This window comes from Salmo trutta, chromosome 24 (assembly GCF_901001165.1).
Source record: "Salmo trutta chromosome 24, fSalTru1.1, whole genome shotgun sequence".
In the NCBI taxonomy this organism is placed as follows: domain Eukaryota; kingdom Metazoa; phylum Chordata; class Actinopteri; order Salmoniformes; family Salmonidae; genus Salmo; species Salmo trutta.
In genome coordinates, this window is record NC_042980.1 from 43,754,377 (window position 1) to 43,770,160 (window position 15,784).

Consider the following 15,784-nt stretch of genomic DNA (forward strand, 5'->3'; position numbering starts at 1 on the left):
TTGAGCTATACTGTATGCTCAAAACATTTTGATAATTATATTATTTTATAGTAATACAGTGGGAAGAAAAAGTATGTGAACCCTTTTGAATTACCTGGATTTCTGCATAAATTGGTCATATAATTTCATCTGATCTTCATCTAAGTCACAAAAATAGACAAACACAGTCTGCTTAAACTAAGAACACACAAACAATTATAATTGTTCATGTCTTTATTGAACACACCGTGTAAACATTCACAGTACAGGGTGGAAACAGCATGTGAACCCTTGGATTTAATAACAGGTTGACCCTCATTTGGCAGCAGTAACCTCAACCAAACGTTTTCTGTAGTTGCAGATCAGACCTGCACAACGGTCAGGAGGAATTTTGGACCATTCCTCTTTACAAAACTGTTTCAGTTCAGCAATATTCTTGGGATGTCTGGTGTGAACTGCTCTCTTGAGGTCATGCCACAGCATCTCAATCAGGTTGAGGTCAGGACTCTGACTGGGCCACTCCAGAAGGTGTATTTTCTTCTGTTGAAGCCATTCTGTTGTTGATTTACTTCTGTCTTTTGGGTTGTTTTCCTGTTGCATCACCTAACTTCTGTTGAGCTTCAATTGGTGGACAGATAGCCTTACATTCTCCTGTCTTGATAAACTTGGGAATTCATTTTTCTGTCGATGATAGCAAGCTGCCCAGGCCCTGAGGCAGCAAAGCAGCCCCAAACCATGATGCTCCCTTCACCATAATTTACAGTGGGGATGAGGTTTTGATGTTGGTGTGCTGCGCCTTTTTTTCCTCCACACATAGTGTTGTGTGTTCCTTCCAAACAACAACAACTTTAGTTTCATCTGTCCACAGAATATTTTGCCAGTAGCGCAGTGGAACATCCAGGTGCTTTTTTGAGAACTTCAGACGTACAGCAATGTTTTTTTTGGACAGCAGTGGCTTCTTCCGTGGTGTCCTCCCATGAACACCATTCTTGTTTAGTGTTTTACGTATTGTAGACTCGTCAACAGAGATGTTAGCATCTTCCAGAGATTTCTGTAAGTCTTTAACTGACACTGATACTTCTTAACCTCATTGAGAATTCTGCGCTGTTGCAGTCATCTTTGCAGGACGGCCCCTCCTAGGGAGAGTAGCAACAGTGCTGAACTTTCTCCATTTATAGACAATTTGTCTTACCATGGACTGATGAACATCAAGGCTTTTAGAGATACTTTTGTAACCCTTTCCAGCTTTATGCAAGTCAACAAATCTTAAATCGTAGGTCTTCTTGAGATCTCTTATGTTTGAGGCATGGTTCACATCAGGCAATGCTTCTTGTGAATAGCAAACTCTAATTTTGTGAATGTTTTTTTATAGGGCAAGGCAGCTCTAACCAACCTCATGTCATTGATTGGACTCCAGGTTAGCCGACTCCTGACTCCAATTCGCTTTTGGAGAAGTCATTAGCCTAGGGGTTCACATACTTTTCCCCAACCTACACTGTGAATGTTTAAATTATGTATTCAATATAGACAAGAAAAATACAATAATTTGTGTGTTATTAGTTTAAGCACACTGTGTTTGTCTATTGTTGTGACTTAGTCAAATTTTAAGTATCATTTATGCAGAAATCCAGGTAATTCCAAAGGGTTCACATACTTGCCACTGCACAATTGCTCAAAGAAAGAGATTTTGTTTAACAAGTAATACATTTGTTTTCTCTCAAAAAGTTACACGTCACAATTGACACCTCTAAAGAGTCTTATAAATAAAGTAGTCAAAAGTGTAGTATTTGGTCCGGTATTCCTAGGGCGCAATGACTACATCAAGCTTGTGACTACAAACTTGTTGGATGCATTTGCAATTAGTTTTAGTTGTGTTTCAGATTATTTTGTGCCAAATAGAAATTAATGGTAAATAATGTATTGTGTCATTTTGGAGTTACTTTTATCATAAATAAGAATATAATACGTTTCTTAACATTTCTACTATAATGTGGATGCTACCATGATTACAGATAATCCTTAATGAATGGTGATTAATGATTGAGAAAGTAACAGAGGGTCAAAGATCATACCCCCAAGACATGGTAACCTCTCACTTTGACCAATAACAGGGGAGGTTAGCATGTATGATCGTAGAACATAGATCATCAACATAGAACATGATCAGTGGCCTCAATCATGATTATCAAGCCTGGATACCACCTTAGTACAATAAGTTCTCACCAAACAGAGAGAAGTCACTTACTCTACTGTGGTGCTGCCAGAACGAGGTTTAACCACATTAGCAGAAGTCAGCTCCTTAGTCACCAGCCGCAGCAACAGCTACAGAGAAAGCACATCCACACACATTAAAACCTCATTCTATGAGATCCACACACATTAAAACCTCATTCTACGAGATCCACACACATTAAAACCTCATTCTACGAGATCCGCACACATTAAAACCTCATTCTACGAGATCCGCACACATTAAAACCTCATTCTACGAGATCCGCACACATTAAAACCTCATTCTACGACATCCGCACACATTAAAACCTCATTCTACGAGATCCACACACACATTAAAGCACATTTCAGGTCAAATATTTAGAAGATTAGCCTCCGCACACACCATCAGTGCCAGGAAGTCAGCTGCCATCAGCATGTAGAAGACCTGGTTCCACCCCCGTGATGACAACACTCCTGCCAGGAGGGGGCCTATCGCTGCACCTGAGAAGAAAACATATCATCACAGGACAGTTAGTAAGTCACAGAGAAAGATAGTCCTATGCTGAATTCGAAAGCAACCTGTGGCCGTTAGCTACCGCCAAGTGGAGCTAATTTATCATGTAGGATCTACTGGTAGGGCTGGAGGTGACCCACTAACCTACTGATCCTGTGCCGTCGATGATGGCCGTGACAGTAGAAAGGGCTCTGGAGTTGCCCTTCAGGCTCTTGTGTGTTCCCTGGAGTCAAAAAGGTCAAAACGGGGAGAGAGACAGACAGAGACAGAGAGACAGAGAGACAGGATTCGAGGTCAGAGAGAGGCCCACACACAGGAAATACTGAAATAGTATGGCCGTTCAAAAAGGTTAGGAAGATAAAACTAGGGAGGATTATAAACAGTGTAATTGGAGAGCGAGACAGACTCGCAACACACACACACACACACACACACACACACACTCACCAGATCAGCAGACACTGCTGTTGTAATAAGGGCATAAGGTCCATTCACTAGCCCTCCACACACCAGCAGCATACCTAGGAGGTACACGGCACATCAAAACACCATTCACTTGATTGTTGGTTGAATGTCAAAACCAACCAAGCTTGTGACATAACACTGTTCACCTGTAAGTGACTGACAGTCAAAATAGCACAGCTAATATCTATACAAGTCAATGGGCTCAGGAGTGGGATTCAGTCAATCCCTCAACACAAACTGGAGAATATGAGAATTTATCCCTACCGATGGTGGGTCCCAGTCCAAACTCACTGATCATAGAAAAGCCATAAAGCTGAAACAAAGAACAAAAAACATCTATCAAATACACTGAGTGGACAAAACATTACGAACACCTGTGTACACTGCGTGGACAAAACATTACGAACACCTGTGTACACTGAGTGGACAAAACATTAGGAACACCTGCTCTTTCCATGACAGACTGACCAGGTGAATCCAGGTGAACCCTTACTGAACCCTATGAACCCTTACTGATGTCACTTGTTAAATCCACTTCAAAATCAGTATAGATAAAGGGGAGGAGACAGGTTAAAGAACGATTTATAAGCTTTGAGACAATTACATTTAAGTCATTTAGCAGACACTCTTATTCAGAGCGACTTACAAATTGGTGCATTCACATTATGATATCCAGTGGAACAACCACTTTACAATAGTACATCTAAATCAATTGAAACATACTGAACAAAAATATAGATGCAGCATGCAACAATTATTACGATGTTATAGTTCATATAAGGAAATCAATCAATTGAAATACATTTATTAGGCCCTAATCTATGGATTTCATATGGCTGGAAATACAGACATGCATCTGTTGGTCACAGATACCAAACAGTAGGGGCGTGGATCAGAAAACCAGTCAGTATCTGGAGTGAACACCATTTGCCTCATGCAGTGCGACATCTCCTTCACATAGAGTTGATCAGGTTGTTGATTGTGGCCTGGGGAATTTAATCCCACTCTTCTTCAATGGCTGTGCAAAGTTGCTGGATATTGGCGGGAACTGGAACACACTCTCGTACACATCGATCCAGAGTATCCCAAACATGCTCAAAGGGTGACATGTCTGGTGAGTATGCAGGCCATGGAAGAACTGTGACATTTTCAGCTTCCAAGAATTGTGTACAGATCCTTGCAACATGGGGCCGTGCTTTATCATGCTGAAACATGAGGTGATGGCGGTGGATGAATGGCACGACAACGGGCCTCAGGATCTCGTTCAGGCATCTCTGTGCGTTCAAATTTCCAACGATAAAATGCAATAGTGTTCGTTGTCCGTAGCTTATGCCTTCCCATACCATAACCCCACTGCCACCATGGAGCTCTCTGTTCACAACGTAGACATCAGCAAACCGCTTGCCCACACAACGCCATACAGGCTGTGTGCCATCTTTACAGTACAGTTGAAACTGAGATTCATCTGTGATGAGCACACTTCTCCAGCTTGCCAGTGGCCATCGAAGGTGAGCATTTGCCCACTGAAAACAGTTACAACGCTAAACTGCAGTCAGGTCAAGACCCTGGTGAGGACGACGAGCACTCAGATGAGCATCCCTGAGACGGTTTCTGACAGTTTGTACAGAAATTCTTCAGTTGTGCAAACCCACCATTTCATCAGCTGTCCGGTGGCTGGTCTCAGACAATACCGCAGGTGAAGAAGCCAGATGTGGAGGTCCTGGGCTGGCGTGGTTACACGTGGTCTGCTGTTTTGAGGCCGGTTGGACGTACTGCCAAATTCTCTAAAACAAAGTTGGAGGCGGCTTATGGAAGATAAATTAACATTAAATTCTCTGGCAACAGCTCTGGTGGACACTCCTGCAGTCAGAGTGCCAATTGCACATTGTGTTGTGTGACAAAACTGCACATTTTAGAGAGGCCTTTTGTCCCCAGCACAAGGTGCACCTGTGTAATGATCATGCTGTTTGATCAGCTTCTTGCTATGCCACACCTGTCAGGTGGATGGATTATCTTGGCAAAGGAGAAAATGCTCACAAACAGGGATGTAAACGAATTTGTGCACAAAATGTGAGAGAAATACGTTTTTTGTGCGTATGGAACATTTCTGTGATATTTATTTCAGCTCATGAAACATGGGACCAACACTTTACTTTTTATATTTTTGTTCAGTGTAGATTTTGTATGAGTGCCATTCAGAGGGTGAACGGGAAAGAAAATATTTAAGTGTCTTTGAACGGGGTATGGTAGTAGGTGCCAGGCGCACCGGTTTGTGTCAAGAACTGCAACGCTGCTGGGCTTTTCACGCTCAACAGTTTCCTGCGTGTATCAAGAATGGTCCACCACCCAAAGGACATCCAGTCAACTTGACAACTGTGGGAAGCATTGGAGTCAACATGGGCCAGCATCCCTGTGGAACGCTTTCGACACCTGGCAGAGTCCATGCCCCGACCAATCAAATCAAATTTTATTTGTCACATACACATGTTTAGCAGCCAACTTGATTAGCAGCCAATTGAAGCTGTTCCGAGGGCAAAACTGGAGGGTGCAAATTAATATTAGGAAGGTGTTCTTAATGTTTTGTACACTCAGTGTACTTGTCCTGTAAGGTTCATGATGCATGCTCATAGTTTTATTCATTGGGATGATCAACTGTGATTCCTGTCCTGTACAACAGGGGGAGGCAGAGAGAGAGGCAGAGACAGACAGAGAGCAAGACCGAGAGAGAGAGACTGACTCACAGTAGGAGCAGCCAGCAGCAGCATCACTGCACAGGTAGTGGCCCTCTTTCCCAGCTTATCAGATATGACCCCAGCCAGGATTCCCCCTATACAGACAGACAGAGACTATGTGATGAGCACAACAATCAAGAAAATAGGAGTGGTTTGAGGGTAGTTCTATTCCAATGATGTAGGAATGATGTCTATTAGTTTCCAATGATAATCTTGACAAATAAAAAGAATCTCTGACACAAAACACACACAAAGGTGCAGAAACATCCATATCATAAGAAAGTTATATGGTTTGTTTTGACATCATGAAGCTACATGAAATGAACAGATATAAAAACAACCACTGAAAAAACAAGAAAAGGGAACATACCCACAATTCCTCCCACGTCAAACAGAGTGGAGAGCTCTCCGGCCTTCTTGGCATCTAGGTGAGCTGAGACAGACAGAACACTTTCTCAACACACCCTCTGGCAAACAAAACAAGTGACATACTAATAATTCTACCTGGCAGAGCACAGGAATATGTATTCCTGGCAGAGCACAGGAATGCGACCTGGCAGAGCACAGGAATACGACCTGGCAGAGCACAGGAATACGACCTGGCAGAGCACAGGAATACGACCTGGCAGAGCTGACCACAGAACATCAAGACCTAATGTCAAATAGTCATCAGACAAAGATTGAATGCCCTGACACATCTAGTATATCTTGCATCTCTTACCATAATGCCCAAACAGAGTTTCTCTACAGATGTAGTACAGATGGGAATCTGTACTTTACTATTTACATATTTTTGACAACTTTTACTTTTACTCCACTACATTCCTAAAGAAAATAATGTACTTTTTACTCCATACATTTTCCCTGATACGCCTAAAAGTACTCGTTACATTTAGAATGCTCAATCAGGACAGAATTAGGGCACCTATCAATAGAACACATTGTCATCCCTACTGCCTCTGATCTGGCAGACTCATGAAACACAAATACTGTGTTTGTAAATGACGTCTGAGTGTTGGAGTGTGGCCCTGTCTGTCCCTAATTAAAAATAATGAGAAAAGCTTGCCGTCTGGTTTGCTTAATATCAGGAATTTGATGTATAGCATTTACTTTTACTTTGTACTTTTACTCAGGTATGACGATTGAGTACTTTTTTTTACCACTGACCTGAAGTACATTTGAAACCAGATACTTTTACTCAAATAGTATTTTACTGGGAGACTTTCACTTTTACTTGAGCCATTTTTCTGTTAAGGTATCTTTACTTTTACTCAAGTATGACAATTGAGTCATTTTTCCACCACTGGCACATACCTGCTTTCGTGATGTAGAGCGGTAACCAGAAGAGGAAAGTGTAGCTGACCAGCTTGGCAAACAGCAAACACAGAGAGAACTCGATCACTCCCTGGATGGAGAAAGAGAGAGAAGCATACTGTCAACAAATAAAAGCTATACAGTTGTCTAGAATAGAAAGGTACTTGGTTTATGTTTAGGGCCAGCGTTTTCCCCAGTTGCTTATTCAGTACCTATGCAATTCTTTTTGATCTATTTAAGAGCCTAGGGCACATGTGCCAAAATCCAGTTCTGGAGGGCAGAGTGTCGGTAGGGTTCCGCTGCCCCTTGTACTTGACTTTATCAATTAAGGTCATTGATTAGTTAGGAGCTCCCCTCACCTGGTTGTGTAGGTCTTAAATTGGACTTGAATTGAAAGAAAAGAACAAAAACCAGCTGATACAAGCCCTCCAGGAAATGAGCTTGACACCCTGGCTTTGGGGAACAGGGCCTGGGCGTTGGTGTGTATCACAGGAGGTTGGTGGCACCTTAAATGGGGAGGACTCGTGGTAATGACTGGAGCAGAACAAGTGGAACGGTTTCCATTCGCTCCGTTCCAGACATTATTATGAGCCCTCCTCCCCTCAGCAGACTTTTTGTTTAACTATCCTTGTGGGTACCAGAAGTCTTCATAAGGATGGTAAAACAAGGACAATTCTGACATGTAGGGAACGGCAACATTTCCCAACAAGTAAAAATGCTATTTTAGGCTTTAATGTTACAGTTAGGCTTAGGTTTAGTGTAGGGGTTATTTTTATTTCACCTTTATTTAACCTTTATTTAACCAGGTAGGCTAGTTGAGAACAAGTCCTTTATTTAACTTGTAAGGCTAGTTGAGAACAAGTTCTCATTTGCAACTGTGACCTGGCCAAGATAAAGCAAAGCAATTTGACACATACAACAACACAGAGTTACACATGGAGTAAACAAAACATACAGTCAATAATATAGTAGAAAAAAAGAAAAGAAAAAGTCTATATACAGAGAGTGCAAATGAGGTAGGATAAGGGAGATAAGGCAATAAATAGGCCATGGTGGCGAAGTAATTACAATATAGCAATTAAACACTGGAATGGTAGATGTGCAGAAGATGAACATGCAAGTAGAGATACTGGGGTGCAAAGGAGCAAGATAAATAAATAAATACCGTATGGGGATGAGGTAGGTAGATAGCCCATCTGTAAAGAGCCCATCTATGTACAGGTGCAGTGATCTGTGAGCTGCTCTGACAGCTGGTGCTTAAAGCTAGTGAGGGAGATATGAGTCTCCAGCTTCAGAGGTTTTTGCAGTTTGTTCCAGTCATTGGCAGCAGAGAACTGGAAGGAAAGGCGGCCAAAGGAGGAATTGGCTTTGGGAGTGACCAGTGAGATATACCTGCTGGAGCGCGTGCTACGAGTAGGTGCCGCTATGGTGACCAGTGAGCTGAGATAAGGCAGGGCATTACCTAGCAGAGACTTGTAGATAACCTGTAGATAAAGTGGGTTTGGCGACGAGTATTTTTATACTTTTTTTACCTTTATTTAACTAGGCAAGTCAGTTAAGAACAAATTCTTATTTTCAATGACGCCTAGGAACAGTGAGTTAACTGCCTTGTTCAGGGGCAGAACGATAGATTCGTACCTTGTCAGCTCGGGGATTCGATATTGCAACTAGTCCAACGCTCTAACCACTAGGCTACCCTGCCGCCCCATGAGTATGAAGCGAGGGCCAACCAACGAGAGCGTACAGGTCGCAATGGTGGGTAGTGTATGGGGCTTTGGTGACAAAACAGATGGCACTGTGATAGACTGCATCCAGCTTGTTGAGTAGAGTGTTGGAGGCTATTTTATAGATGACATCCCCGAAGTCGAGGATCGGTAGGATGGTCAGTTTTACGAGGGTATGTTAGGCAGCATGAGTGAAGGATGCTTTGTTGCGATATAGGAAGCCGATTCTAGATTTAATTTTGGATTGGAGATGCTTAATGTGAGTCTGGAGAGTTTACAGTCTAACCAGACACCTAGGTATTTGTAGTTGTCCACATATTCTAAGTCAGAACCGTCCAGAGTAGTGATGCTAGTCGGGGGGCAGGTGAGGATAGCGATCGGTTGAAGAGCATGCATTTAGCTTTACTAGCGTTTAAGAGCAGTTGGAGGCCACAGAAGGAGAGTTGTACGGTATTGAAGCTCGTCTGGAGGTTAGTTAACACAGTGTCCAAAGAAGGTCCAGAGGTATACAGAATGGTGTCGTCTGCGTAGAGGTGAATCAGAGAATCACCAGCAGCAAGAGCGACATCATTGATGTATACAGAGAGAAGAGTCTGCATGAGTATTGAACCCTGTGACACCCCCATAGAGACTGCCAGAGGTCCGGACAACAGGCCCTCCAATTTGAGACACTGAATTCTGTCTGAGAAGTAGTTGGTGAACCAGGCGAGAAAGTCATTTGAGAAACCAAGGCTGTCGAGTCTGCCAATAAGAATGTGGTTATTGACAGAGTCGAAAGCCTTGGCCAGGTCGATGAATACGGCTGCACAGTAATGTGAGGAGTTAGGAGTGAGGGGTTAGGAGTGAGGGGTTAGGAGTAGGTTTAGTGTTAGGAGTTAGGGTTAAGTGTAGTTTTAGGGTTAGGGGTTAGGGTTAAGGTTAGGGGTTTAGGGTTAAGGTTAGGTTTAGGTGTAGTTTTAGGGTTAAGGGTTTAGGGTTAAGTTTAAGGTGAAGGAAAATAGGATTTTGGATGGGAATCAATTATTTGGTCCCCACAAGGATATCAATCCATAAGTGTGTGTGATATGGGTGGTGTGAGAGCTCAGGTGACTGACCGGTATGCGTAGCGCTCCCATGAAGCTGATGGCCGAGGGCTCCAATTCGCTCTTCACCACCACCACCTGCTGTACAGGGAGCAGCAGCTCTGTGTCCCAGTTCTGACAGGGAGACCAAGGGTTAATAACACAGATCTAAGATACAGACACTAACATAAAACACAGACAAACTCAGATAAAAACCAGACACACACCTGAGATTTGCCTCCTTGTTTGTACGAATGATAGAGCTGGTTATGTCCATTCACTCCTTTCCAGCTATTGGTCAGCTTTTACATGAGAAAACAAAACAAACAAGTACAACACCATTTACCATCATGTTACAGAGTCCATATGAAGCTACATTCAGTTTTCACCATCAAGATATAGTGTTCCAGCAGCCACCAATATAAACATCTGTAACGCAGTTCAAAGTAGTGTGGGAGAATGAAAACATCACCTGTCAATCAAGAATAACCTTAAATAAAGCTTTTACAATGAATCCACCCACATTGTAAACAATTATTTTTTGTTTCCCTTTTTGATGTGCGACACTCAGGTACTCTACTGCTATCAGTGGGATAAAGTGGGAGACAGTTGTTATGGAAACGATGCTATTCAGGCAAATTCTGAAGACGTGGGCTACGCACAATGAAACCACTCATGGCTCACAAAAAAACAAACAAACAAGTCCACAACACATTTCGAAAATGGCACTTACACTCGGCATAGAAGAAAAACAAGGGGGCTTTGTCTGTCTGAGATTCATACCTCTGAAATGTCGTCCCCATATTATGTCTATACTAAGAAGAGATGCTTTGGGAGACCCAGAGAGACATGAATAGTACTCACAGTGTTGCTGGAAGCAGGGTTCTGTACATCATGGACGCTTCTCAAATCATTTGGATCTGCAGACAAAACCAGGTCAGATTAGATGTGAATGTCAGCATGCAAAAGTTTTACCATCACATAAATCATGCATGGAAACTTCTCTGAGGTCAACGGGAAGAAAGTCTCTTCCAATCTTCCTACAACCAGTCACAGAGCAGTACTCACGTTCGATGAGGAAGAGGAAGCAGACGACGCCCATGGCAGCGATGACGAGGCCGGGGACGATGAAGGACAGGCCCCAGTTGGAGGAGACCCAGTAACCTGCGATCAAAGAGCCCAGGATGTTGCCCACTGAGGTATGGGAGTTCCATATGCCCATGATCAGACCCCTCCTGTAGGGAACACCAGTTAAAACAGGGTTAGGATAGTGTTCTGATCAGACCCCTCCTGTAGGGAACACCAGTTAAAACAGGGTTAGGATAGTGTTCTGATCAGACCCCTCCTGTAGGGAACACCAGTTAACATAGTTAAAATCCTATTGTAACTTCAATGTATCTGAACTATAGAGGCATCATCAGAATAATAACAACAACACCACATCTTGCGGCTTACCTTCCCTTCCCAAACCAGTTCCCGATGCACGTGACCACACTGGGCCAGCCAGTAGTCTGAACCAAGCCATTGGCCACCTGAGGCAGCGGAGAAACACACAGAGAAGTATGTTATGTTAAGACTTGGGAGCAACGAGAGCAGCTAGAAAAACATACAGAATAGTTGTCCTCTGATCTCTCCATTCTATGTACGCGTTTGACTCACCTGGACAAATATATAGAAGCTGAGGTTGTGGATGTTGTAGATGCGGCCCAGACCAAACAGACAGGTGAAGAGGCCACTCATCAGCATGCCGAACGTCAGGTACAGACGGATAGGCAGGCGCTCGCCGATGATGCCACTGCAGGACGCACAATGATGACACAATCATAGGAATAGACACAATCTCCTCCCAGGTTCAGGACTTAACATCACTAGGCCTCTAATAGAATACAAAACTGTCACCAACTCAGATCTTCAGCGTTGACACTCTTGCTCAAGTTAAAATAGCAGTTAGATATTGGTGGGTTTTCCTAATCACCTGACCTGTCCAGGATCATCTCCAGGACCGTCCTAGCTAATAACACAGCCAGAGATTTCCCCTGGTCAGGTTACATGGACAGCCTAGTTGAAGCCTTACCTGAGGTACATTCCCACAGCGTAGGCACAGAGGAAGGAGTAGTCCATGGCTCCCAGCAGCTGCTTATAGTTGCTTTTATCTACAAATGGTGAAAATAGTTTTGGCATAAGAATAACATCAATTCAACCAAGGGCCACTTATCTGAATACTGACCCCTGGATTTGGTTATGGGGGGGGGTCAACAAACATGTGTGAATAGTAACAAGTGTAGGGAAGGTAGGTAGGTGGAATAGGTGGGAGGGAATGGGAATTGGTGTAAGAGGGATTGAGAAGAAGAGGGTCATCAGAGAAAGAGAACGAGGGTTGAGTGGGTTTTCACCAAAGGGTTTCCAGCTGCAGTCTGTCTCTGTGTGGAGGTTCGGCAGCTGCCTGCTACCTGCTGTGGAGAGCTCATGGAGAGCTGAGCAGTTCTTATGCAGCTCACTCTGTGGACCAAGTATGATCTCCATGAGAAAACATGCATATTCAATACCCTCATCATCAAAAAAGAACACCTGCTACAGCATACATGTTGTCATACATTCATCCCAATGTCAAGCAGCTTGCAGCCATGCTGTGGTTCCAAAGTAAACAATGGTCGATGCGTTCTCTGGAAAATAACGAACGATGTGGAAGGTGTGGTCCACAACGCGCTAGCAGAGATGCATTATCTTCCAGAGAACAGCATAGAGCCCCGAGTTGATTATCCCTTTTATACCAAGGCTATAATTTAACACTAGAACTGGGTTCATTTGCAGGTAGAAGAAGTGTGTTCAACATCCACTGAAGTAGCTAGCAAGTTTACTGGATAGTGACAGTAGTTGCCTTGGTAACCTAACAAACTTGGTAGTTTAGCAAACCAAACATCAGTCCTAGCTTGCTATTATGAAAATCAAATTCAACAATGCCAATCATGTTTGACTAACGCAGCTCAAACAGAACATCTAAGAATGAACTATAGCCATTGAATTGTACCATGTAAATATACCGTGCCTTATAGGGAAATAATGCACACTCTAGAATGCCCTTCAAGCCAATCAGAAAGGAGTATTCAACAATGCCATGGTATAATTAAGCAATATGGCACCTCAGGGGTTTGTGGTATATGGTTAATATACCACGGCTAAAGGCTGCTGTAACGTACAACGCATCATGGAGTGCCTGAAAACAGCCGTGATATATTTGCCATATACCACAAAGCCCCGCGGTGCCTTATTGCTATTATAACCTGGTTACTAGCATATTTTTTCCTATTTCATACCAGTGGTATATGACCTGATATACCACAGCTTTCATGCAATTAGCATTCAGATCAAATTGTATTTGTCATATGCGCCGAATACAACCTTACCCTGAAATGCTTACTTACAAGCCCTTAACCAACAATGTAGTTCAGAAATAGAGTTAAGAAAATATTTACTAAAGAAATTAAGTAAGAAATCAAATAAAAAGTAACACAATAATAAAATAACGAGGCTATATACAGGGGGTACCGGTACAGAGTCAATGTGGAGACTATATACAGGGGGGTACCGGTACAGAGTCAATGTGGAGGCTATATACAGGGGGTACCGGTACAGAGTCAATGTGGAGGCTATATACAGGGGGTACCGGTACAGAGTCAATGTGGAGGCTATATACAGGGTGTTACGGTACAGAGTCAATGTGGAGGCTATATACAGGGGGGTACCGGTACAGAGTCAATGTGGAGGCTATATACAGGGGGTACCGGTACAGAGTCAATGTGGAGGCTATATACAGGGGGGTACCGGTACAGAGTCAATGTGGAGGCTATATACAGGGGGTACCGGTACAGAGTCAATGTGGAGGCTATATACAGGGGGTACCGGTACAGAGTCAATGTGGAGGCTATATACAGGGTGTTACGGTACAGAGTCAATGTGGAGGCTATATACAGGGGGGTACCGGTACAGAGTCAATGTGGAGGCTATATACAGGGGGTACCGGTACAGAGTCAATGTGGAGGCTATATACAGGGGGTACCGGTACAGAGTCAATGTGGAGGCTATATACAGGGGTACCGGTACCGAGTCAATGTGGAGGCTATATATAAGGGGTACCGGTACCGAGTCAATGTGGAGGCTATATACAGGGGTACCGGTACCGAGTCAATGTGGAGGCTATATATAAGGGGTACCGGTACCGAGTCAATGTGGAGGCTATATACAGGGGTACCGGTACCGAGTCAATGTGGAGGCTATATATAAGGGGTACCGGTACCAAGTCAATGTGCGGGGCTACAGGTTAGTCTAGGTCATTTGTACGGGGCTCAAACCACCCAAAAAGGGTTAATGCCCTGCCTCTGCATTGCTTGTCATTCTGGAGCAGCTACAGTAGCAGGCTGAACCACTGTGAGGTCATGCTGACCAGGTTACAGTAGCAGGCTGAACCACTGTGAGGTCATGCTGACCAGGTTACAGTAGCAGGCTGAACCACTGTGAGGTCATACTGACCAGGTTACAGTAGCAGGCTGAACCACTGTGAGGTCATACTGACCAGGTTACAGTAGCAGGCTGAACCACTGTGAGGTCATACTGACCAGGTTACAGTAGCAGGCTGAACCACTGTGAGGTCATGCTGACCAGGTTACAGTAGCAGGCTGAACCACTGTGAGGTCATGCTGACCAGGTTACAGTAGCAGGCTGAACCACTGTGAGGTCATACTGACCAGGTTACAGTAGCAGGCTGAACCACTGTGAGGTCATGCTGACCAGGTTACAGTAGCAGGCTGAACCACTGTGAGGTCATGCTGACCAGGTTACAGTAGCAGGCTGAACCACTGTGAGGTCATACTGACCAGGTTACAGTAGCACCTGCGCTGATAACATGTATATATAGTGTGTGGAGACGAGTGTACAGTGAGTAAGTCTCTGTTTATATGCCAGTGTAGTACAGTGAATTCCCTATAGGATACATCAGTGTCTGTGTGTGTTACCTTGACAATGCTGATGGGTTTTCTGGACAGGTGGAAGCTGGTGTACAGCAGGAAGGTGAGTCCAAAGGTGAAGGCTCTGTACCTACAGGGAGACAACACAGAGAGCAACAGTAAGGGACTGGAGGTTCTGTACCAACAGGGAGACAACACAGGGTGCAACAGTAAGGGACTGGAGGTTCTGTAGCTACAGGGAGACAACACAGGGAGCATCAGTAAAGGACTGGAGGTTCTGTACCAACAGGGAGACAACACAGGGGGCAACAGTAAAGGACTGGAGGTTCTGTACCAACAGGGAGACAACACAGGGGGCAACAGTAAAGGACTGGAGGTTCTGTAGCTACAGGGAGACAACACAGGGGGCAACAGTAAAGGACTGGAGGTTCTGTACCAACAGGGAGACAACACAGGGGGCAACAGTAAAGGACTGGAGGTTCTGTACCAACAGGGAGACAACACAGGGGGCAACAGTAAAGGACTGGAGGTTCTGTACCAACAGGGAGACAACACAGAGGGCAACAGTAAGGGACTGGAGGTTCTGTAGCTACAGGGAGACAACACAGGGAGACAACAGTAAAGAACTGGAGGTTCTGTAGCTACAGGGAGACAACACAGGGGGCAACAGTAAAGGACTGGAGGTTCTGTACCTACAGGGAGACAACAGTAAAGGACTGGAGGTTCTGTAGCTACAGGGAGACAACAGTAAAGGACTGGAGGTTCTGTAGCTACAGGGAGACAACAGTAAAGGACTGGAGGTTCTGTAGCTACAGGGAGA

The 15,784-nt window shown here is 44.1% G+C and overlaps 1 protein-coding gene across 1 annotated transcript in view; it reads right to left on the reverse strand.

Moving 5' to 3' along the window:
- Positions 1-15,784, reverse strand: part of LOC115161364 (glucose-6-phosphate exchanger SLC37A1) — a 28,010-nt gene that overhangs the window by 3,329 nt on the left and 8,897 nt on the right. Inside the window, exons 3-19 of the mRNA XM_029712304.1 lie at positions 15,013-15,094; positions 12,397-12,502; positions 12,078-12,156; positions 11,663-11,798; positions 11,459-11,535; positions 11,072-11,238; positions 10,868-10,923; positions 10,231-10,305; positions 10,037-10,138; positions 7,219-7,309; positions 6,275-6,337; positions 5,914-5,999; positions 3,437-3,485; positions 3,155-3,228; positions 2,852-2,930; positions 2,597-2,694; positions 2,225-2,301 (exon numbers count right to left, since the gene is read on the reverse strand). Of these exons, the coding sequence (XP_029568164.1) occupies positions 2,225-2,301; positions 2,597-2,694; positions 2,852-2,930; positions 3,155-3,228; positions 3,437-3,485; positions 5,914-5,999; positions 6,275-6,337; positions 7,219-7,309; positions 10,037-10,138; positions 10,231-10,305; positions 10,868-10,923; positions 11,072-11,238; positions 11,459-11,535; positions 11,663-11,798; positions 12,078-12,156; positions 12,397-12,502; positions 15,013-15,094 (1,497 nt within the window). The remainder of the gene's footprint in view (positions 1-2,224; positions 2,302-2,596; positions 2,695-2,851; positions 2,931-3,154; positions 3,229-3,436; positions 3,486-5,913; positions 6,000-6,274; positions 6,338-7,218; positions 7,310-10,036; positions 10,139-10,230; positions 10,306-10,867; positions 10,924-11,071; positions 11,239-11,458; positions 11,536-11,662; positions 11,799-12,077; positions 12,157-12,396; positions 12,503-15,012; positions 15,095-15,784) is intronic.